Genomic DNA, 24,979 nt, shown 5'->3' with positions numbered 1-24,979 from the left:
TCAAGCTTGCCACGACTGGTCCTTTCCAGCCTGGACGCCTGTCTTTCCTCCACCTGTACTTTTCCTGGTAGCCCGTTTTTATCTACCTTGACTGCACATGATATTCACCTGTGGGGGAAAAAAATGCCAGCCCTTACCCCATTTCAATTGAATTAGATTATCTAGTGGTGGGACCCAGTCATCTTCATTATTTAAAAACTCCCCGGTTGTTTCTGATGAACAGGAAATAATCATGAGTCGGATCTATCTTGGTTATCTCAGCACCTAGCACAATGCTTTGCACATAGTGGGTATTCAATTTCTAGAATGACTTCTAGATTTCTAGAATAATTGAGTGGCTGCCTAAAAGCCTAGCATTTACATATTCAAATTTAAACCAGCCTTATCCAGTCTCCAAGCACACTCACACAGAAAGCCAATTCTCCAGGAAATTTTGCATCGGAAGGATTTGGCTCCCAAAAGGTATTACTTAGTGTTTAGTCCCCTTTTTACAAAAGAAATAAAGTTTTCAAAGCCTAAATTAGCTGCTGATTTGCGTAATTTAGTGACACATAATTTTTGTTTTAACCTCCAGAAAAGCAATAGTCAAGGAGGTGGTGATTGGGTGAGAAAGGAATAGATGGAGATCACTGGTTTTCATTATGGAAGAATTTAGAAGGTTTGCCATGGTTTCTGGTAAATGCTGGCAAGTCTGTTTTGCCACAGGCCCTGTAAAAGCACTAACCTGTTTCCTTTTGATGTTGCTGGCTTTTCTTTGGCAAGGGTATAAGACCTAGCCACGTCTGTTGGGGTTAGAGCAGGGCAGGGACAGGGAGGGTACAGCAGAGGGGTGACAGCATCCAGCTCCCTTCGCCCTATTTCCTCAGGTCATTTCTGCACTTAGAAACTCTTTGAAAGTCTCAGTGATCTCTAGCGAGTTGTGACAGCACATACGTGGGGACTTTTCCCCCCACTTTCCATTGCCATCCCAGCCCCAAGTTCATAGGACAGAGTTCTGATATCAGGGGGCTTAGTCATTGTCATTGTCTGGCTGCAACAGCTCCCGCTGGTGCCAGGCACTCTACAGGGAAAGTTCATGACCATAAACTTATTGAAGCTACACAGAAACACCATGACGGGGGTGTTGTTACTACCATTTTGTAGACAACAAAACTGAGGCTCAGAGAAGTTCAGTGACAATGTCCAGCTAAGTGGCTTGTGCTGCATTGTCACCCCAATCTCCTGACTTTCCATCTAGCACTCATTCTACTACTGGGAAGGTGACCCACTCAGGCTAGGGCAAGAAGGCACAGGGCACAGACTGGCCAGGAGAGAGTTCTTCTTGGAGCGGACCAATGAGGTGTGAGGGGCAGCATTGGAGCAGAGATGCTGAGGGTTTTGGGGTCTCTAGAAAGGCTGAAGAGGTGGAAAAAGCTTGGAACTGACTCGACTTGGCAAAGAAGTGAGAAAGGACCTGCTGGGCGCCATGGCTGCCTCATTCCATTCCTGGAAGTTTGGCAGAGATGTCCAAGGCTTCTTCCCTCGATTTGGAGTTTGGGGGAAACTCAGTAAACAGACACATAAAACCTAACTGAACTTGTCATTATAATCCCATAAAAGGTTAAGAAACTGTTGGAGGATGGGAAGAGAGAAATCAAGCGACCTCTTGGTGTAGCTGTTTTGTTTACCACTGGCATCTTATTTATCAGTGCTGTGTTTTCCATTTGTCAGGCTATAACGATAGCAGCTTTTATAAGTAAGCAGTTTTTTTTTAATGAACTTGTTCCAAATGTGTATTCCATTCTTGGAACTCTCTGTGCTCTGAAGCAGCTATATAATTATTGCCTCTGGTGGAATAGCCAGGCTCTATCTGGCTTTTATGTAGCAATTTCAGTTGATCTGCCTCTTCCTCTTTTAGCTTCAAATAAGGAAGATGAAGGGATGGAAAAATATAATGATAGCTTTTTTTTTAAAAAAAGGAGTGCTTATTATATATTAGGTATTGTTCTAGATGTTATGCATTCATCTTTTAATTTTATCCTAATATTACTTGGGTCTCAGGTATTTTTATAGCCCCCATTTTACAGATGAGGAAACTGTGGCTCAGAGACTTTGAACAAAGTGTTTATAGTTACTCAGGTAGTAAGTGGTAGAGACAAGATCTGAACACATGTCTGTCTAACCACACAGCCTGTGTTCTGGACCCTGCTTGTGTGTGGTGTGGGCTGCTTATGCCAGTGTGGAGCTGGGGGTGGGAGGAGGAACTTAGGACACTCATTGATGCTGTGGAGTCATTTGCCATGTTGGTCCATGTTGTAGTTCAGTGCCGATGGCTCTGTAATTATGTATAATTTTCTGGCCTTTTGCTTTTATAAAGGGAAATAGAAGAATTTCAAGAGCTCCCCACGCTTGTTGCAGCCCATAGTAATGCTACCTTCTTCTTGGTATATGGCTGCACCATTTATCCCCAGGCTCAAAAAATGTTCATATCGTACATTGGCTTCTATTTTGCGACATGGACTGTTAGTTACCATCTTATTTGAAACCCTGATCCTGTCCAACTGAACTGAGGCTGTTTTGGATCTCCTTCCTCCCCATCCTGCATGCTGCTCCAAGGGGACAAGGACAAAGTGGTCTTCCATCGCCTCCATCTGCTACTTGAGTGATGCTGGCCATGTATGACCAGCTCTGGGGTTAGCTGCACCTCAGATTTCTGCTCCACCACATTCTCACTCTGGGACTTTGGATCAGTCATTTAACCTCTCTGAGCTTCTCTTTCCTCATCAGTACAATGGGGATAATAATCGGAATGTCTACCTCATAGGTTTGTTGTGAGGATTAAGTGAAATGATGCATGTAAAATGATTGGCTCCATAAATTTGGGCACTGTTATTCTCTCAGCTCCAATCTAAACCCTGCAGTTAAGCATTGAGAACCACTAGCAAATCATTCCTAGTATCCTGCCTTATTTCAACAAATGTGCACAAAGTGCCAAGAGCAAGGCTGTCTCTAGGACACTGTTTCTTAATGCATCGTTATTCCCAATATCACTTTATGGGGTTAAAATGTACAATGAGCAAAGTTTGCTTTGGAGAAAGCCCTTCCATTTCCTATTTATCATCTCTTCCCCCTTGTTGCGAAGGCTTCCTTTTTTCGCACCTGGTAGCCTCCCACTGACCCTGGACTCCCCCAGGGCTCCTCATGGGAACACCCAGGCGCCTGGACCTTTACCTCCTTTTTTTTTTTTCTTTCTTGGCAAAGGTGTTTTTGAAAGTATCATCTTTAAGAATAAAAGATGAAAAGAAATGACCAACACCAAGAAATTACTTCAATAATTGGTGACACATCCATTCAGTGACATACTGTTGGACCCTTACCTCTTGATTAAGACAGAGCCAGGCCCTTTACTGAGAAAGGGAAATTTGTTTGGTTTGACCCAGGAGTGGATTTGTTTGCCTCCAATTAGTTAGAAAATCGAACTTGATCTATGAAGAAGACAGATTTATAACCTGAGCTGATACATGACTGCCCTCGCTTTGCTGTAATAAAAGATGAAATCGCTCCAGTGGGGGCTTGGGTGGACATCAGGCTGGGTTTCTAATGACTGTTCCCTCCGATTTTCAGAACCTGAGTAAAGCCGGCTGGGATGATCAAAGAGCCCTTCATAGTAGATAAAAGACAATTTGGGGGAGCTGGAGAGGAAGAAGTTTGGAGTGTTAGTATTTTCTTTGTTTTCCGTTCCACCCCCTTTCAGTGGGACTTAATGATGCTCCTCTAGGTGGGAAAATAGATCTGTTCTGGCTAATTTTCCACAGAAGTCCACATAGACCATGCGTCCTCAGGACAGATGGCTGCCAACATGGCCTCCACCCTGTGTAAAGGCTGTTTCTCTCCATTTTGCTTCTGAGCTTTCCTTTCTCTGCCTCTCTTTAGCTGTTGATTTACTTTTGTTTTGCCACACTCTCCTTATAGCTTCTGCCTTTGGCTCTGTCTCCTGCCGTCTATCCTGATATCCTCCTGTTTCCCTTCTTCTCCCTTTGTCCTCCCTCCTCATTCTCTTTCCCACTGCATCACATTCTCTGCCTTATTTGCCTTCCTTCCTTTCATGGTCTTATTTTTGACACTCCTCTTTACCTTTTTCTCTCTCTCTCTCTGATTCTGGTTTGTAATATCTTGAAAGAGCGTTTGATAACATGTGCCTGACCCTGCCTGACATGGGGTGAGTGATTCTCCTCAGGCAGCTTTTGATGTGGTCTGTGTGTGATTGATGAAAGCTGCTCAATTTGCTCTTCAAAGCTCTGTTTATGGAGAGCTTGGATGCATCTCCTCGGGATTTCACCCTTTTTCTTTCCAGAAACAAGTCCAAATTATAGGACAAAACCATGCCACTTCCCATGTGTTCATCATCCTCACAGATGCCTTAATGTTCATGAAAGAAGGACCACATTGCACAATCTGCCTTTTTTTCTTTAACTGTTGTTATTCCCAGAGTCCTCATGTCAGAAATTTTTACCCACAAAGGATGTTCCTTGGGCTACCTTTAATTTGAATACAACCTTCAGCCCAAAAAAGAACTTAGATTTGGACACTGAGTAATGAAATAGAAGAAAAATGCCATCACTGTTAATACCAGAATCTAGGCACATTAGGTATCCTGGCTATTTACGATATGGTCAGCATAAAATGAGAGGAGCCATAATCAAAAGAATTGTCTGCAGCTTCTGGTTCTAGAAAGAACAGTGGGTCAAGTTCTTTCCAACGTTAATCACTCTAGATCCCAAAAGCATATGAGAAGATGAGGGGTATTTTTCAAATGGCTCAGGTTTCCTGCACTGTTGTTTCTGTTTTTCAACCTAAGAAGAGGATTCTTGCACCTGCACCAGAAGGATTACACATTCAGCTGCTTGAAGAGAGAGGGGTAGGCAAAATAGTCAGTAGGAGCTCTTTTTAGCTCTTAGATGCTCTGATTCTGAGAATCTAATACTTTAGGTATGATAAATATAGTGCATTGAAAGATTACTGAGTTTTGTGCTAGAATACCTGAGTTTAAATGCAGATTTGGACAATTATTAGTTGAATGATTGTCAGTAAATTTTTTTTCAGTTTTTTTAAACAGCTTTACTGAGGAATAATTTACATACCATAAAATCAGCCATTGTAGGTGTACAGTTCAATGATTTTTAGTATATGCATAGAGTTGTGCAACCATCGTTACAATGCAATTTTATAATATGTTTTTATAAATCTTTTAACCTCTTTCCATTTTTTTCCCTTCATCTTACAATTGGATTTACACGGTGGATTTATTACAAAAATGACCTCAATCCTTATCCTTTTATGCATTGTGACATGGCTTTTTTGCTCCTTCCGTTGAGAGGTGGAATTGATTTCCCCAGCCCTTGAGTCTGGGGTTGGCCTTATGACTTGCTTAGACCAATAAAGTGTGGTCACTGTGAAGGTATGCCTGTTCTGAGCCGAAACCTCAAACAACCTTGCATGCTTCTGCTTGTTTTTTTGGAACCCTGTTATCTCCATTGTGAGGATAAGGTTGGGCTAGCCTGCTGGACAATGAAAATCATGTGGGGAGAGGCCCCAATCAATCTTGCCACCCCCGATTAGGCCATGTTAGATCAGCCTGCCCAGCTGCCCTCCAGCTGAGCTTCACCAAGACTGGCCAAGCCCAGCCCGCATCAGCAGCACTGGCAAGCCACCCTGGAGACCCACAGATACAGCAGAAGGGGACTGTTGGAAGCTACTAAGCTTTAGGGTGTATGATATTTCGATTTATAATAAGAATAGGCATTGGGTCTTCCACCCCTTCCTGTCATAGAGCTCCTAAAACCCTTGGAATTTCCTAAGTGTGGAGAGCTATAAAGGTGTCTTTTGTTATGTGAATGAGGCGACCTTTGGGAAGCACCTAAGGATGGGGGATGGTTTACAGTAGAGCCAACCACGTGATTAGAGGCTTGGCTCTTTCAGTCCCACCCCCTGAGCTCTGGGGTGGAGAGAGGGGCTGGAGGTTCAATCAGTCATGACCAGTGGCCAGTGACTTAATCAATCATGCTATGTAATGAAGCCTCAATAAAACCCCAAAAGGACAGGGTTCAGAGAGCTTCTGGTTGGTGAACACTTGGAATTGTGGGGAGAGGGGCATGCCTGGAGAAGGCGTGGAAGCTCCGTGTACTTTCCCCATGCCTTGCCCTCGGCATCTCTTCCATCTGGCTGTGCCTGAGTTATATCTTTTTATAATAAACCAGTGATCTAGTAAGTAAAATGTTTCTCTGAGTTCTGTGAACCACTCTAGCAAATTAATCAAACCCAAGGAGGGGGTTTTGGAAACCTCTGATTTAGAGCCACGCAGTCAGAAGTATAGGTGACAACCTGGGCTTGTGATTGGCATCTGAAGTGGGGGCAGTCTTGTGGGACTGAGCCCTCAACCAGTGCATCTGATGCTGTCTCCAGGAAGATAGTGTCAGGATTAAGTTGAATTGTAGGACACCCAGCTGGTGTTGCAGAATTGCTTGGTTGGTTTGGGAAAACCCCATATCCATTGGAACTGGAGTCAGAATTGTTAGGGTGGTTTGTAAAATATCATTAATGTGGAAAGAAATAACTGATGGGGGATCATGAGAATCAATTTTTAAAAAGCTATGAAAACATCTAGCCTTCTGCCTATTACATAGTAGGCTCTCAGTAAATTAAAAAAAATATTCAATTTAACAAACATTTATATAGGCCCTTGTATGTGAAAAGTGGTATGTTTGGGGTTATGAGGGATGTAGAATTGAAAAAAGACATGGTATATACATTTCAGGAGTCAGTTCCACTCAGAAAAATAGATACTTACCCAAACAGTTATAATATAGGACAGTCTGTCCCTCTATTCTAACGTTTATGTCTAAGTGGTTCCTCCATTGTCTGCAAATAACCATGTTCTTCTTTTCTTGGTATTTCATTTTGTTTGAAAATGTGTTCAAGGGGTATAATTTATTAAAAATTCCCCAAACAGCACATTGACCAAAATTAAGTTTTATTGGTGTGTCCAAGACAGTGTTTGCATTTATAGGAAATAGTCTATATGAAGCTTGGCCATGTGAAATGCCTCAAGTAGCTAAGGAAACAGAAAAGCAGACATGAAATCAGAGCCAGGGTGGGGAGGAGAATGAAAAGGGGAGAGAGAGAGGTGGGTGGGAAAGTCTTAACTTCTAAAGCAACCAGGAGCTTTAATTCTAAGGATGCCTAAATGTAGAACACTGCCTGGGCAGATTGTTTTTACTGGCCTCCAAACTATTCTAGAGGTTTGGGAGGTTGGGTTTGGGGGTAGGGAGGAGAGGAGGAAGGAGTGGGGTTTGCAAACAGGATCTTTGGAACCCAGGATTCCTGTGGTTGGTTGGGTTCAAGCAGATTCTTTGAATTCATACTCTCCAGGGAGCAAGCCGTCTGGGTAGTCTGACAGCACCAAGAGCACTGTACAAAGAGCCCTGGCTTGGGAGCCTGGGGCCTTAGTTCCAGTCCTTACTCTAACACTAAAGAACCCTTGCTGTGTGACCCTGGACAAGTCACTTTCCTTTCCTGGGGGTTGATCTAGATGATTTCTAAGGTCCCTTCTAGTTGAAAGAGTCTATAACTTCAGGTCTAATTCAGCCACTAAGTTGAAGGAGGAGATTCAAATCGGAGCAAACCAAGACAGATAGAAAGGCCTTCTGACAATTTGCGTGGACCTTTGGAAAATGGGGCTGTTCAGAAAACCAAAACAAAGGCCAGTGAGTGAGTCCTGCAGATCTGGGAACCCTCCCCACTGCTGCACTGACTGTAGTGAGTTCTGACCAGCCCTGTCCTCAAGGACTCCAGAGGTCCTGGATGCTCCCTGACCTGGGACCTGACCGCTGGGTGAGGTCCCTGCCGGGCCTGTTGAAAGGCCACCTCCCTTTCCTTCTAGGGCAAGGGTGTCAAAGGGGTTTCTTAATATGCACTTGAGCTCTAATAAAGGGCTGTCTAAACAAGGATAAATATTCCTAGCAGTCTGGTGGGAGGAATGGGGGTAAGAAGGTGGTCTTTTTTCCAAGCAGTGGAACTAGAAGAAACTCAAAGAATAAAGAGCTCTTTGCCACAAGTAACTCCCAGCAGCTCAGATGAAATTAGCACTTTCAGTGCTGGTTAGGGTCTCTTTTAGAATGATAACTATCAACTATCTCAGGGATAACTGAGCATGCCTTTGGGCAGACACAGTCCTTGTCACCTCCTCCTGGAGCACCCCTGGGAGGTGGTAAGGGAAAGAAGCTGCAGAAGCCTCAGCTTCAGCCACTGTGAAGTCGTTTGGCTTCCCCCCACTGGGGGGGGGGGCCTCTGAAATGCTGGAGGCTCCTATCTTCCCTGAGGGGCAATAAGGGAAGGGCCATGCCATGGGAGGCTGTGGACCACCAGGTGTGAGTACTCCCGGGCCACTGCAAGGCTGGGCTACCAAAAGCTAAGCCTAGGGATCGCTTGTGAAATGTGATTACATTTGGTTCCTTTTTCACATCAGAAAAGAAAACACAGTACAAACAGCATCATTCAGGTCACTGTCCTTTTCTCCTAGTGTCATTCTCTTGTTTGTACTTTCCTCTTTCTTTTTTCTAATACCGTTCACTCTCGCCTCCAGGATCATTGGGTCACTGAAGTCCTGCCACTCACCACAGATTGCCCAAACTTAGTGGCATGAAACAACCATTTCATTCTGCTCATGGATTCTGTGGGGCAGGGGTTCACACAGGGCATGGCAGGGATGCTTTATCTCTGCTCCACAAAGTCTGGAGCCTCAGCTGGGAAGACTCCAAAGCTGGGGCAATTCAAGGCCTTGGGGCTGGGATCGTTAGGAGGCGCCTCCATTCACAAGTCTGACATGGGGTACTGGCGATGGGCTGGGACCTCAGTGTGGCTGTCGGGCAGAATACACACACATGGCTGCTCCGCATCCTTGAGCTTCCTCACAGCATGGTGGCCTAAGGGCAGCCTTACACAGTGGCTCAGGGTTCAGGGCTCAAAGGGCAAGTGTTCCAGCAAACAAGGTGGAAGCTGCAAGGTCTTTTTCCACCTAGCTGCAGACGTCATGGAGCATCATTTCTGCCACATTCAATTGGCTACAACAAGTCAGAAGCCTGCCCAGATTCAGGTGGAGGGGATATCAACCTACCTCTCCCTGGAAAGACTGTATAAGTATTTTCAGACATGTTTTAAAACCTCCGCAGTAGCCCACCATCACTCTCTGTCATTCTTCCTAAAAGAAGCTCCTTCCTCTTCACTTCTGGGATCCTAGAATAATTTGGAGGTTACCATAGGAAAGTTGCTCAAGTGCTTCTTGGTTCTCTGGCCATGGTTGAGTTTCAGAGTGGCAGCAATTCTGTGGGAATTTGCTCTTCCTCAATCTTGACCCTCCACTGTTAACTTGCCATTGAATGGCCATTTTGTGGGTCCCTGGAAGTGGTTTTGGCACCCTCTTGTGTGTCCTTGAAGAAAGAGTTGATTGATAATGGTCCATGCCCAGTTCAGCACAGATCTCTTCTTTGGCAATACCTCCATGACAATCCCTTGCCTCACCAACTTTCTGGCTGAAGTAGTTTCTCCCCCATAGGGCGGCTTGGGGAGAAAGGCTCTCAAGAATGTTCTAGAAGGCATTGGCCTGCAGTGCCTAGCACAAAGCTGGCACTGGCACTCCCTCAATAAATAACTATTGAATAAATTAACCCTGGCTTGCATGGGTTCTAGATGACTCAGAGGGTCTGATTCAGCCTGATTCACCAGAGGATTTGGGAGGATTTGGGAGGATTTGACCAGTGGAGAGCCCTGCATGTTCCTGGAGGGAGGCAGTGTGTGTGTGTGTGTGTGTGTGTGTGTGTGTGTGTTTGTTCATGAGCATGTGTGTTTTGGGGGAACTGGGGACATGTGGGGATGGTCCTGTGTAATGATATTGTGGGCCAGGCCAACAGCACTTGCTGCCATGGTGACCACCTAGCTTCTGCTAAGCTGCCCCTGCTTCCTTACCTCCATTATTTGGAAACTTTTCTAGACACCTTGAGCAAACCCTCCAAGTGTCAGGGCAATTGTCAAGTTTCCAGGAGGCTCAGACCACAGCTGCTTCCTCTTTTCCTACCCAAAGTGTGCAGATAAATCACCAGAAACTCTCTGGGTAAGCCTGACCTCACCACGTGAAGGACCTATTTACAATAGAGTTGAGGGTTGTCGATGGGGGCGGGGGGTGGGTGGGTGTCCTAGGCTTACAGGGCCCTTTGTCAATGCAAGAAATGATAAGAGTAACTCTGCCAGTCAATCAATCCAACTGGAGATGCTGGAGTCCCAGGAAACTTTTAGGAATGATCTGCTGTTTCTCATTTAAGAAAAAACAAAAAACAAGGACTTCCAGGCTTCCCCATAGGGAGGGAGCTGCTGGCTGGGAACATACATCCATAGAGGTAGGCACTGCAGCCTGACTGTGGGAGTCTTCATTGCTCTCAAATGAGTTTGCTGTGTTCTCTTTCCTTTTCATCACGCCCTGTGCAGATCCACGGCCTGTGTGCATTAATTCTCCATGCTATGCATCAGCATTGTGGTAGGCCTTTACGTATGTTACCTCCAAGTCTGAACAACATCTCAGTGAGCAATGGATTGTTATCTCCAATCTACAGATGAGAAATTAGAGGCCCAGAGAAGTAAATTAAATTGCCCAGAACACACTACTAATAAGTGGATGAATCAGATAATTTATTCATTCAGTAAACAAACTAGATTATGCCTTAAGGTATGCAGAGAAAAAAAAGAAAAAGTTGAGTTGGTTCTAGTTGACAAGAAATTCACAGTCTAGGAGAGGAAGACAGCAATTATACAGCAATATGGTAAGTAAAATGATAGAGCTATACATAGGGAATTGGGCTAAGCACCAAGGGGACATCTAATGCAGCTTGGGAGGGTCAGGGAAGACTTCCTGGAGAAGGTGATGTTTCAGCTGAAGGTTAAGGATAAGCAGCAGTTAGAAGAAAATATGTGGGGTGGGGCAGGGCATTTCAGAAAGAGTAGGTCGCACAGTCAACGTGTGGAATTAAAAATAGCAAGATATGTGGAACTATGAGCAGTTCAGTGTTGCCCTGGGGTTGATCTGACTGGTTTATCTGACTTCAAAATGCAAGCCCTCATCCCACTCTGCTTGATCTCCTCAAGTAGCTGATTTTGGAGGGTGTGACATATGTGACACTTCACAGGGGCTTGGGATGCCCAGTCTTTACTCTTCAAAATTCTGTTACTGAACTAGCAGAATGTGGGAGTTTTTACCGGAACTTCTACATTGTGACTTCTCAGGAGGGCTTAAAGAGGATCAGGAGGGAGCTGGGCAAAGGCCGTTGACTAACCGAGGGAAAGTCAATTCAGCTCCATTGCTCCATGGCTGCCCGACAGCAATTTGGAAGAAGGAGGCCAGAGATCACCAGGGAAAAATGGCTGCTGGGTTCACTGCCACAAAGCACATTGTGATGAGTCAGAATGAAGCAACAGTTACCTACACCAACATGTCAAGTTGACAGCAGATGAAGAAATTACCTCAGTGAAAGACCAGGGCTGAAGATAGGTGCAGTCTAACAGTACCAACGATTTTGCTGTGTTCTTTCTTTTTTTGGTGGGAGTGGGGTGTTGGGGAAGTGTATGATACATGCATTTATGTTTCCACCTACTAAATAAGTGGATCTGTTTCCGACAGGTGGTCCCCCAAATTTTCCTCACCATTTGGCTTTTTGATCTCCTTCCTTTAATAGGTCTTCTTGTGGGGTCCCTTGGAGAGGACCTGTGGATACTTCTGGAGTCTGTCAGGAAATATCTTATCCTACAACCCAGGCCTACTGCAACAAATAGATGGATTTTCTGTCCTGCTGTGACAAATTCTATAGGAAGGATAACATGACCAAATAAGTTAAGGGACCTTTGTTAGAAGTCCTTTCTGTAATGAATGCAACATTGTAATTCAACTATACTTCAATAAAAAATAAATTAAAAAAAAAGAAGTGCTTTCTGATGTGGGGCCTGGAATCATAGCACTAGGAGCTGGAAGTAACCTTTGTCCTTTTATAGGTCAGAAAACTGAGTTGAGGATAAGAGGGAAGTGACTTGCCAAAGGTAAGACTCAAATTTGACATAGAACCAGGATAAAATCCAGTCTCTTGACTCTAAACCTGGTGCTGCCCCCCATGCTGGTGTTCTGCCCATTGTCACAAAGCCTAAACTACTGTTTAATTATCTTTTAAATGAGCATTGCTCTTTACCTTTTCTTTGCTTAAAAATAGCCACTTGAAGGACCATATTTTATTTGTAGGTTCAGTGCCCACCACATTGTCTAATACAGTAATAATGTCCCTAGAATATTTCTACCCTTGAATATGCATACAGAAGCCCCATTGGGAGCTGAGAGTTGGTGGCTCATTTTGATTTAAATGGGACCTCACGTTTAACAGGTCTTCCTGTCCATTATCTTGCCTGGTCCCTGTTCAAATCCAGCTATATTTTCTGGGTTATTTTTGCATTCATAATTCTTGACAAGAAAATCCTCCCATCTAATCTTTGCTTTATTTCCTTGTTTCAGGAGGTTATCTAGCGTGTCTAATAGAGCAGCAAGTCACGTCCCACGGCTCCAGGCCTACAATTCCCCAGCATACCAAAATCAACCACAAGACTTTCTTCCGACCTCACCCAAGTCAGGGCATAGGTGGGGCTGCTCTCTGCCCACTGGGGAGGAGGAATCTATGACCAAATGGGTATGTTCTTTCTTGATTTCTCCAGGGTTTCCCAGAGAGGTGGTATTCCTGGATGATGGGGTACAGAGAGTCTGAGTTTAACTTTCAGTGAAACAATGCAAATTCAGACTTAAGGAAGAATGATCCACCTGAGATTTGCTAGAATATTGGTGAAATATCACTTCTTGCTATTTAATTCATTCATGTGGGATTGAAAAGACGTCTCTTGGGGCTGATTTAGGTCAGTGGTGTCCAACCTATTTTAGTATGGAGAGCACATTTTAATCTCAAAAAAATTATAGACCTGCAGATAAAGATACTTACACTTTAGGAATGCACTGGGAGAGCAAATATTAATAATAGAGGCTATCACCTTAAAGGGGATTTGAATGCTATCAATCACCACCTTATCTATATACTATCCCAAATCTGAGTTATTGCTTTCCTTCTGTGTTTCTGTAACTCACTGTCTTCACCACTGGCCTGGAAACCCCACAAGGCCATAGTTGATTTGCATTGTTCACTATCTATTGTATACTCGGCACCTAGCACAGTTCCTGGCACAAAGTAGGCACCTTATGTATATTTGTAGAATGAATAAATGAGTACATTAGAAGTATCAGAATAGTTGACTAAATAGTATGATTCATGTACAACTATAGGTACTGATTCACACAAAGATGGTGTCCCTGTAGGCTCCCTGGGCCCACAGATTGGAAATCACGGAATTAAATTTCCACCCTTGGATCCAATATTTTCTTCCATTTTCCCCTGAGGGAGCTTGGTGTTCAGCAGACCACAAATACCAGTCTCTGAGTTTAGAGACACATGATAACTAAAGGTGGGAGCCTGCACCAGTTGATATTCCAAAGGCCGAATGGAAAGTCTACGAAGAGGACAGAATGCACAACTTAAAGAAGGCTGGGACTTCCTAACACCCACGGCAAAGGGGAGGTTGATGACAGCTTCCCTCAAAAGCTAGTTTCTAACATTTGTAGGAGCAAAAAGTAAGTTAATCTCTGGGAGCCTCTAGGCTGTGTAGTTTGTATTTCAACCCCAAACAGACTTGCAAAGGTACTTTGCCTGTTTCCTCTGTCAACCTATTTGTGTGAAGTGTTGATAACTGAAGTGACACACGGTAAATTTGTCTTATAAGACATTGGTTGGGAGTGGAGATGAGTGGGGAAATATAGGAATTGAAAGAAAGAATGCTTGATTTAAAATATGTGAATGTGTCCCTGCCTCATTGAGTGTGTATATTAATATTTAATTGCTGACATCTCTCTTTCTCTAGACAATGGGCTTCTTCTCTTGATTCTCCCTGCTCCTTCCTCTCCAAACAAAGAGAGGGTGGTATTCCAGGTGTGAACAAATCAGGGAGGTTTCCTGCTTCAGATTTAGAGTTTCACAGCCCTGAGGAAATGAGTAAAAGAGAGAAGGGGAGAGAGCAAAAGAGATGAAAAGCAGAATCTTTGCCACCTGCTATTTAGTGATTAGCTCCCAGATAAGGAAGGCAGAGATGCATTCCAGGAGCTCAGGACTTGCCCAGACGGAACTCAGAGTAAAGGAGGGCTTGGTGAAAAGTGAAGCCAGAAAGAGGGAGTTGTGGGGGGGGGAGGGCGGGCACTGAAAACACCATCCATCAATTTTCCTCAAAGCCCCTCCATGTCATGCAGCTCTTATAAATTAAAGACCCTCACTTTACCCTCTTCTTTGTTCCACCCCACCTCACCTGCTTTGGTTTATGTAAAGGAGTCTTGTAAAGCTCTGTCACGAGCTAACAGTGTGACCCTGGGCAAATCATTTACCTTCTTAGATACAGGTCTAGTGGTTGCTATCTCTCTCTTTTTTTTCTTAATTGGGGTACAGTTGTTTTACAATGTTGTGTTAGTTTCTACTGTACAGTGAAGTAGAGTTCCCTGTGCTATACAGCAGGTTCTCATTAGTTATCTATTTTGTACATATTATTGTATATATGTTAATCCCAGTCTCCCAATTCATCCCTCTTGAGTTTCAGGAGCTTCATCCAAAGCATAGGAAAAGAAATCAACAATCACAACCAAACAACCAAACCCCAAATCTCCTAATGCTGGGCAGTAGAAGCCCTGGCGAGTTTGCAGGCGAGCAGCCTCTGTTCTTGTTCTTAGTTTCAAGCACACCAGGCTTTTGGATTAAACCACAGTGAAAAGCAAGCACTTACTCATTCCCTTACAGAGGAGCAGGCTGATCCACTGTGAGGTTTTCCTCTCTCAGTAGAAAGGGGTGAAAATAATTTCTGCACAGCATACCCTTCTGCCTGTGGCACCTGTGGCCACAGACATGACCCAGGTCTGAGCAGAGGTGCAGGATGCTGCGTACTTGTCTGGGGTGCATGGCCTCTTCCTTCACTAGCCTTTGCTGTTCCCTTTGTTCTTATGACTGAGGGTGTTTTGTCCTTGACAACGGCCATGTGTTCAATTTTTCCAGCACGGTTAGGTGAGGTCAGCACTTTGGCTTTTAGCCTCTAGAGCAGGTAAGAGCCATTGAACCTTGAGAGATACAAGATCAAGTTAGTAATTCACCTTGATTTTCATTTTGCACTGCTCCCATAGAAAATAAGTGTGGAGCAATGGACAATTATGCTTTGGTAGAAAATAAATACTCTGGTGATTAAAAACTGGAAATCACTAGTTTTGAAATTTCTCCAAAAATATAGCCCCAGATGTCACGCAAGCTCCCATCAAACACGGGCTGTTAAAATCCAACTGTGGATATTGCCTTGTAAACTGTTCACAGATGAAACAGCAGAAGAAATTCTCACAGCCTAGAAAAGCAAGACTTCTGCTTTTTTCCTTTCTTTCTGTCTTTTTTTCTGGCAGGGGGTGATGGAGGGGTTGTGCATCAAACTGTTCATTTCAATATGTAATTTGCCTCAAAGAATTTCTGACTTAATTTATTTTCTCACCAACCGAAATCCAATTCAAAAAACATTTATTGAAACCTGAACAATCTACTTTCCGTTGACGAGTGCTAATAGGTGCAATGTTACTCCTGTCAACTTATAAGATCACATACTGAGCTTGGAGCTAAACAGGAAAACGGAAATTAAACTGGAGTTGGATTTCGTTTCCTTCTAAATTCTCCACCATAGTTGGACATATACAGTGCTTAATGAGAAACAAGTTGCATTGTGAGCATTTATTTATTAAAAAAAAGTTTCTTTCTTTTTTAATTTGGAAGATGTTTACATCTTAATGCCAGATATATCTCCAAGGCAAGGGGGGTAGAACTGTATGAAAAAAATAAATGATATCAAAAAGTCCCTGCGTTTTCAACATTTCTTTGCTAGTTCTCAGACTAAACAAATATTTCCAGTTAAAAAATGACAAATATAATTGTCTTTGGACTCTATTTTTCACAATAGACCAGCCTCTTTGCTCTCTTGAGTTCCATGGATAGGTGATTTTCCTGAGAAACTTAAAGACATCACGTCATTTTTAGCTTGAGGGCTTTGTTAGAGTATCTAATAGGCAGGAGGTAATAAGAGGGTGTGAGTGAGTGTATATGTGTATGTACATACTCGTTGTATGCATGTGTGTAGTGCCAACAATGGTGTATCCTTACTGGACTAAAATCCCATACCAGCTCTTTGAATAAATCAGACAACATGGTCAAAATGTTTGGCCCAACATTATCACCTTTCCACCCTTGATTTGTAGTTAACTAAGAACGTGGCCATGCTGTTAACATTCTAGACTTCACTGGCCAGTAGCGTCCATAAAAAAGATCATATCCCCTCTCCCTCTGTGTGCAGACTGTTTCTGTTTATCTATAAGTAACAGTCAGGGTCCCATTGCTTTTCAGTTCATTTATTCACTCCTTTATACAATAGGCAATAACCAAGTACCAACTCTGTACCAAGCAGTCTTCTAGGTGTTTGGAGACACAAAGAGAACTAGACAGAGAAGGTCCCTAACCTCATGGGGCTTACATTCTGGCGTGAGAAGACAAAAACTAACTAAATAAATACCATAATCCCAAGTCACAAAAATTCCACGGAGATTGAAAAATCAGGAAGATATAATCAGTGGATGTGTGTATTTGGGGCAAAATTTGGATAAGGATGCCAGAGAAACACTCTCTGAGAAGGTGATGCGTGATGACAGCCAGGTGGTGGGAGGTGGGCTGGCATGCAGGGAAGAGGGTTGGATGCTAAAGAAGCAGTGGAGGTCCAGCACCTCAGCGGGACAAGTCTGCGTGTTCAAGTGAGCTGTCCTTGAATACATTACATTTTTACAGAGGGGGTTTTCTTGACCTATTTGTAAACCAAGTGGGAAGTTGGACTCTGATAGAGATGGATGTGAGGATCTGGGATACTTTATATGGGAAGATGAAGTGTTGCTTTCCTTAGAGATGGAGGACTTGCTGGAGAAGCTGAAAAACTTCAGAGCTCTAGTCTCACTTTGGCCAGTAACAGAGTATGTACCTGTGGGGAAGTCTCTTCCCTTCTCTGACTTCTGTCTCCTCCTGAAATAAGGTGTTGGATTGAGTGATCTGAAATTCCCCTCCAGCACCAGACAGTCTTTGAGCTCTCTAAGAACAGAAGCTGGAATCGAATTTTTCTGCTTGAGAATCCCTATTGGTATGGACTCACTCACTCACTAGGATGTTCAAAGCCAAGTCCTGGGTGAAAACAAGCATATGAACTGGAGTTACATCTGACCAATTCCTCCCAGAGTCCAAAGGAGCCATGTTCAGACACTTGACATCTTTTACTCTCCTTGATTTGATCTGTGTTATGGCGTTAGTCAGTAGGGAGTTCCTACAACAGGCAACCAATAGAGAGAATTCCATGTACATGCCAGACCTACCAGTGTATACTGAGCAGAGACATCCATCCTGACCACATGCAACTGCATGAGAAAGGGTAAGTCTGACAGCAGAGAAAAGCTGGACAGGGGTCCCAGGGTCTCAACCTTCAATAATAGTTGATCCCTCCTAACAACGGTCTCTGGTTAAGACAGCCCTTTAGTGTGATCCTCTGGCTTGCTGGCATGGAAGCAGCCTTCTTTAGATCCTGCTGTAAGGATCAGAGAATCCCATGGCTCTTTCTTCCTACGTTGGGTCTGTTGAATGATGTTCTATCAGTTCAGGTTGAACAACAACCCAAAGTCCAGTAAAGGTATAGGACAAGGGGAGTATCTTGTAAATGTGTTTTGAGCATCCTTACTATACAGAAGAAGGCATCTAGAGAGACACATAGTGAATCAGATGTAGTCCTTGACCTCAAAGAACTTTCTCAACGTAAACTCATATGCAGATGCCTAATACTAACATAGGTCAGAGAGAAGGGAGTGATGGATGTAATGAAGAGGAGAGCGGTGGATGAGTTGACACTTGGAATTGGTACTTAGGGATTAATTAGGACTTCAAAGGTCAGAGACAGGGGCAAGGAAGGGCATTCTCAGGCAAGCGAACAAAATGAGTAAAAGCTGGGCACAGGACAGAACTTCCAGGAAGGACATCAATGTATCTGGGCTTCAAGGGGAGAGACCCTCAGATATTTAAGTTTAAACTCCAAGAGGTTGACGCAAAGGAAGCCAGAGCTCTACCCTTTTGGAGTAAAGCTACTCTGGGTCCTGGTGTTTCTGGTTCCCATTCCAGGAGAAGCACAGCACCCTCCTTCCCTCCTTTCCTTTCCTACCCCTACCAAAGACATGGGGAACCTGCAAGGAGAGCAAGGCTGTGGTTTTCAGTAATTAAATTTATCATTTGTGATCAGGGAACTATTTTAAAATTCCCTCTATTTTGGTATTCTGATGGTTTGCTTCAGAGTTGGAAATAAAATTTAGCCTTAGGATTTTTCATTGTTCCTTTGCTTGATTTCTAATTGTCATGTCCACCTCACCTTCCTCCATTTGATGTGTTTCATCTCAGACACAGGTGTTTGGAAATTTCTTTTTTCCTCTCTGATTTTGGTCCCCAGATCTTCTACAAAGATAGTCACCTGTCCATATTTCCACTCACCAATCCTCATCCTTCTGATGCCACTGAGAAACAAAACCACATACTTCCTGGCAGCCACCCTGGTCTGATCATTCACGTATCATCCTGGCTTTGTCCCAACTTAATTCTACCTTGTCATTCCCATCAATATTCTTTTCATCTCAGTGTGTGCCAACTGACTGATTCATATTTACTCTTGACACGTATTTGATGATCATACAGAATTTTACCAGCTAGTTATTTTCTGGGCTACTTAGTTTGTGATCTCTATATTCCTTCTCTTAACAGTGGCGATGTTGCTAGTTAAAGTTATCATCATTTATTATCACACCATTGGCCACATAGTAACAATAATGGTAACAAGGAATAACTTTTATAGAAGACTATCGACGTCTCAAGGCTCAAGGCAACCTGTGAAACAAATGATCCCATTTTATAAATGAGAAAACTGGGAGATTGACTTGTCAATTAAGTGATTAAGTTTAAGGTCACTGGTAGAAATAGAAATGGCTTGAACTCAGGACAACTGAATAGAGTTGGTGGTTCTTAGGATATGAAGCCTGCTTTGAATTCTGTCCAGGTCTACCTGTACTCCCCAGAGACCCTCCAAATCAGAGGTTCTCAAAATCAGTGGGTTTTAGAATCACCTGGAGGCTAGTTTAAAATGCAGAATCTCTCCCTCTCCTCCATACGCATTCTGATTCTGATTCTGAGGTCATGGAGCCCTAGAATTTTCTTCATTAACACAGACCCCTGATGTTATTGATGTAGGAATGTATGTTGAGAAATTGTTGAGCAAAGTGGAGAAGCTTCAGTCTGATCGCCTAAAAATGCCCTCTTTTTCTTTTACCTTCCGTTGTATGCAAATATGAGTTCACTCAGGGAGAGATCATTTATATTCTGCTTTAGTTCTTATAAAATATCACTTTAATCTTATTTTAAATGGCTGCATTTCTGGAAGAGACCATTTTATCCCAAGGAGAATTTCATTTCTGATGGTTTCAGATAGGTCTCATTTTAATTCTCTTTCCCCTTTTTAAAATATGACATCATAATCCTCTTCACATCTAGATTTTGTGTTATATTGGTGTTTTTTTCATGGAATATTGCCAGAGCTGGTATTAATGATGGAGTTGTCAGAATTGTATTCTAAATGAGAGTAAAATTCAAATAAGGACCCAGATGAAAAATATGCCTATAAATATTTGAGAAGACCTCTCTCTCTCTCTCTCTCTCTCTCTCTCTCTCTCTCTTTCTCTCTCTCGGCAGTTTTTCCTTTGAGCAAAAGGAAATGTGGATTTATGTAAATATCTTAGGGGATACATTTTACTGTTACGTGTACCATCTTAAGAAATATTCATCTAAATTCTGCTTGTCAGAATCAAATAGAGGTCAGAACACTGGATAAAATATGAGTCCAGCTTTGATTTCCTTATGTAAATGTTTTCTCTAGGTATGTCCATTATGCCAAATCTAATGGTTCTAATAAGCACTCCAGAGCCATCTAATTCAATTTAATTCTCCTCGATCAAAAAATGCAAAACAACTTTTTTTTTTTTTTTTTAAATTATTATTTATTTATTTATTTATGGCTGTGTTGGGTCTTCATTTCTGTGCCAGGGCTTCCTGTAGTTGCGGCAAGCGGGGGCCACTCTTCATCGCGGTGCGCGGGCCTCTCACTATCGCGGCCTCTCCCGTTGCGGAGCACAGGCTCCAGACGCGCAGGCTCAGTATTTGTGGCTCACGGGCTTAGCCGCTCCGCGGCACACGGGATCCTCCCAGACCGGGGCACGAACCCGTGTCCCCTGCATTGGCAGGCAGATTCTCAACCACTGCGCCACCAGGGAAGCCCCAAAACAACTTTTTGAAAGACAAAGATTAGCTCTATTTCTACCACTAAAGGAAATGAGAACAGTAGTAAAGAGATGAGATCTCAGACAGAACTTCAATATTGATCTCATCTTCCCTAATTTTGATCTTATGTATAGTACATAGAGTGAGATTTGATATGAAAATATGCATTTATAAGTCCCAAGGAAACTGGAACAAATCGTCCATATTCATCTCTTCTTTGGTGGGAATATTCTTTTCCTCAGGATCAGTGCAAAATTTTGAGCTTACTTCTCTAAAGATTTCAGATCATTGCCTCATAGCCATATTTTCATACAAGCCATGGCTTTGACCTCTTGCATAAGACGTCATATTTTACAAAAATATCTTCTTTCTATGGAACAAAATGTAAACTCTCTCTTTACCTATTTAAACCTGTCTTGAGAGTTTTGGGCAATGCACTTCAGGCGCCCACACAGTCTAATAGAAAAGGTCCTTTGGTCATTCACACTCATGCTTGTATTGATACTCTCTTTCCATCCATTTTCTGGCTCTTAAACCATCCTTTGAAACTTTGTGGGATATTGTTGACCACCCCTCCCACTTCTTTGCTCCATCCATGATGAGCTGGTGTGGGAACTTGTGTATTTTCATCTCCTTTGGGAGAAGCATTCTTCAAGCAGAGGCAGGAACCTCAGTGGCAGTTAATGAATGCTCTTAGCATGTGGGAATCTGGCTAGTGTCTAGGAGGGCCGGGATATGGACTCTCTCGAAAATGATTATGCTTTAGTTAGAGATAAAGGACCTAACAATAAAAATAGATCCTGTTCATTGATCACTTGCTTTGTGCTAACCTACTGAGCTAAATCATTTCCCAAATGCAATTAAATTTCATCTCATAACAGCCGTATGTGTTAGGTACTGTTACTCCCATTTTACAGATGAGGAAATTTGGGCTCTTGGTTGTTCTGGTACCCAGTGAACTCAGAGTTGACATTTGAACCTTGGTCTTTCTGACATCAAAGCCTCTTCACTATATATATGCTACACTGACTGAAACTATAAATAATTGTCAATGACAGAAGACCAGGAAAGATCAACAGAAATAGAAATTCATCTCCAGGGTCAGAAGGAATAAACTAGAAGCTGGAAGGCTTTATCCATTCCAGTGTGGCAGGCCTCGTTTTTAAATTATTTCCCCTTGCAGGCAGAATTCTCTGGAAGAATGCTGTTGACAGCTTTCAATGCATTGTAAATAATGTCCCAGGTGCTCCAACTACCCCCTCACCCACTCTCCTCTATAGAACCTCCGTCTGAAGCTCCCTCCGCCCACATTCCTTCTCATTCCATGCCCCCATTTTGAACTCAGTGTCATGTGTTCATATTTGATGATTGCTTTGTAAGTACGCAATATTTTTGGTAAGCCATTTTTTGCTCAAAGTGCTGCCTCCACAGCATCTATTGCTTCTGTGTAGTTAGTATCTAAAAATTCCACACACAGTTTTGTTTGTTATTTGGTGGAAGAGAAAGGTCACCTAAGCTGCAGGTTTCTTGAAGGCTGGGTAGTGTTTTCTTTTTCCTCTTTGGTCCTTAGCTGAATAGGGCCCAGGACAGGTGCTCATAGAGATTTGATACACTAAACCAAATATGGAGCCAACTGTCCTAAGCTCTGCAAAGGGGAAACACAGAAGACCCTCAGATAAGTTACATTTTAGTGAGTGTGGAGGTCAATTAAGATAAATCTGCATACAACTATAATATAATGCAGAACAAGATAAAGTATCGTAAGAGGGATATTAACTGCTAAGGCACTTCAGAGGTTGGAGAGATCTTACCCACTTACGTAAATGGGGGTATCCGAGGGCTTTAGATGCCTACCAAGCCGATCAAACCCTTATCTCTGGCACCAGGGAGATGCCAGGTTGTCGTTCTTGGTAGTGGTGGTGGGAGGTATGGCATGGAGAAATCTTTTACTTTATACTTTCCTGATATGAATGAGTATTTATGATAAATTTGTTCTTTTTGCAATTAAAATGAACAAGAAAGGACGTCATGATAAAGGTAGCATGGGACTGGGTTTGAAAAGCTCTGTGGATGGGCTGAGGGGCAGGAAGAAGAATTCCAGCCTGAAGACACAGCTCGAGGAAAAGCACAGACTCAGGCAAACATTGAGAAGGTTCAGGGAGCCAGAACTAGGAAGACTTGGTTGGAGTGCTGGTCATGGGCAGGGACATAGCAGCAGGTAAGGCCAGAACGGAAAGTCAGGGCCATGTTGTGAAGTCAGAGATACCAGCACTGTATTCATTTGGCCCTGGAAGCCTCTGAAGTCTTCTGAGCTATACAAGGCATGACCACAGCTGGGCTTTGGAGGAGCCCTCCTGGACTCTGCTCAGGACTTGGATTTGTGCTGAAGGAATCCTTCATGAGCTTAATGGCCTGGGGCTCTTAATGCCAGGCTGGTCTCTGCTCCATGTGCCAGCCCAGCCAGTGCTGCAGCCCAAGGGAGTGACTCACAGCGGGTCTTCCAAGAAGAAGGAACAGCAGAGAAGGAAGATGATAGGTGTCTTCACAGCACCCCTCAAATCACCCATAGGTTCTCTTCTCTTCCTCTGGTCATGGAAAGTCAAGGTGGACATTGAGATTTCCTCAGTTTCATATGTTATATTTCACTTCAAGAAAGTAAAGCTTTCTTAAATATTGATATTTCCTTCCTCAGAAAACTAAAAATAGAATTACCATATGATCCAGCAATCCCACTCCTGGGCATATATCTGGACAAAACTATAATTCAAAAAGATACATGTACCCCAGTGCTCATAGCAACACTATTCAAAATAGCCAAGACATGGAAGCAACCTAAGTGTCCACTGACAGATGAATGGATAAAGAAGATGGTACATATATACAATGGAATATTACTCAGCCATACAAAACAACGAAATGATGCCATTTGCAGCAACATGGATGCAACTACACTTCGTTGTACAGCAGAAACTAGCACAACATTGTAAAGCACTTATACTCCAATAAAAAAAAAATAGAGATTATCATACTAAGTGAAATAAGTCAGAAAGAGAAAGAAGAATACCATATGATATCACTTATATGTGGAATCTAAAATATGACACAAATGAAATTGCCTACAAAACAGAAACAGACTCACAGACATAGAGAATAGACTTGTGGTTGCCAAGGGGGAGGGCAGTAGGGGAGGGACGGGTTGGGAGTTTGGGGTTAGTAGATGCAACCTATTATAAATAGAATAGAATGGATAAAAATCAAGATCCTACTGTATAGTACAGGGAACTATATTCAGTATCCTGGGATAAACCATAATGGAAAAGAATATTAAAAAAGAATGTATATATGTGTATAACTGAGTCACTTTGCTGTACAGTAGGAATTAACACAACATTGTAAATCAACTATACTTCAATAAAAAAATTTTTTAAAATATTGATATCCTTACCCTTCTCCTGCCTATTCCTCTCTCTTTTGTTTAAGTACCTCTCAAATATAAACACGTACACTCACACACTCAGCATATTCACTCACTCACTTATACCTCCTCCTCCAGTTACTTTGGTTCCATTGGGAGCAATGAGGGCAAAAAGTCAATTAATTTCCATGAAATATCCATCTACTGCTTTAGTAGTGAACAGGCTTTTCATGGGTCAGGGTTCTCCATCAGTCACCCCTGGCTGTGATCATTTCCTATCATTTCAATCTGTTCCATGCTGTCCAGTATGAAGGCCCAACACCCCCATCCCCCCTGCCTTGCTTTTGTTTTTAATTTTTATTGACTCTGAAATGAAAAGCCATTTCCTTTTTCCTGAGTCTGACCCCTTCATTGATGCACTTTTTTTGTATTTTAATATATTGCAAGGTATTTTTTTGTCATCTATTTGTTTTGTCTACTAAAGAATTTTTAACCAAAAAGACCCTAACAGCAAAAAGAATTACCCAACTGAATATGATTCTGTTGCTGGATAAGACTCCAGTGGTCTTGGTGATGGTTAATTTTCTGTGTCAAAGTGGCTAGACCATGATGCCCGGATGTTTGGTCAAACACGTCTGGATGTTGCTATGAAGGTATTTTTTAGATGAGTTTAACATTTAGACACCAGAAACTTTGAAAATAGAGGGTAAAATAGATTACCCTCCATCGTGTGGGTGGCCTTATCTAATCAGTTGAACACCTTAAGAAAAATGCTGTCCTCTTCTGAGGAAGAGAGAATTCCCCAGGAAGTGGCAGACTGCCTTTGGACTCAAACTGCAATATCAACTCTTCCCTGAGTCTCCAGTCAGCAGGCCAACTCTGCAGATTGGAACTTGCCAGCTTCCAAAATTTTATGAGCCAATTCCCTAAAATCAATCAATCTCTCTGTGTCTCACTCTTTCTGGAGAAGAACCTTGACTGATACAGTCTTCATGCC

General features: G+C 42.8%; 1 protein-coding gene across 28 annotated transcripts in view; it reads left to right on the top strand.

The window, feature by feature from the left end:
* Positions 1 to 24,979, top strand: part of LOC309647518 (uncharacterized protein) — an 81,938-nt gene that overhangs the window by 28,240 nt on the left and 28,719 nt on the right. For 21 of the 28 annotated variants that reach the window (XR_014256111.1, XR_014256112.1, XR_014256113.1 and 18 more), the window contains one exon: positions 11,757 to 17,854. The exons of 3 other annotated variants lie outside the window; for them this stretch is intronic. Coding sequence is in view for 2 of the 25 variants with exons in the window: in XM_082434940.1 (XP_082291066.1) it covers positions 11,757 to 11,902 (146 nt within the window). In the remaining 23 variants the exon portion in view is untranslated. 4 more of the 28 variants (XR_014256117.1, XR_014256131.1, XR_014256133.1 and 1 more) reach the window with 4 other exon arrangements.

The sequence above is a fragment of the Balaenoptera physalus genome, assembly GCF_965194825.1.
Source record: "Balaenoptera physalus genome assembly, chromosome: 1".
Lineage (NCBI taxonomy): Eukaryota > Metazoa > Chordata > Mammalia > Artiodactyla > Balaenopteridae > Balaenoptera > Balaenoptera physalus.
Note: the sequence above shows the minus strand (reverse complement) of the source record. Positions and strands in the feature narration are given on the sequence as shown.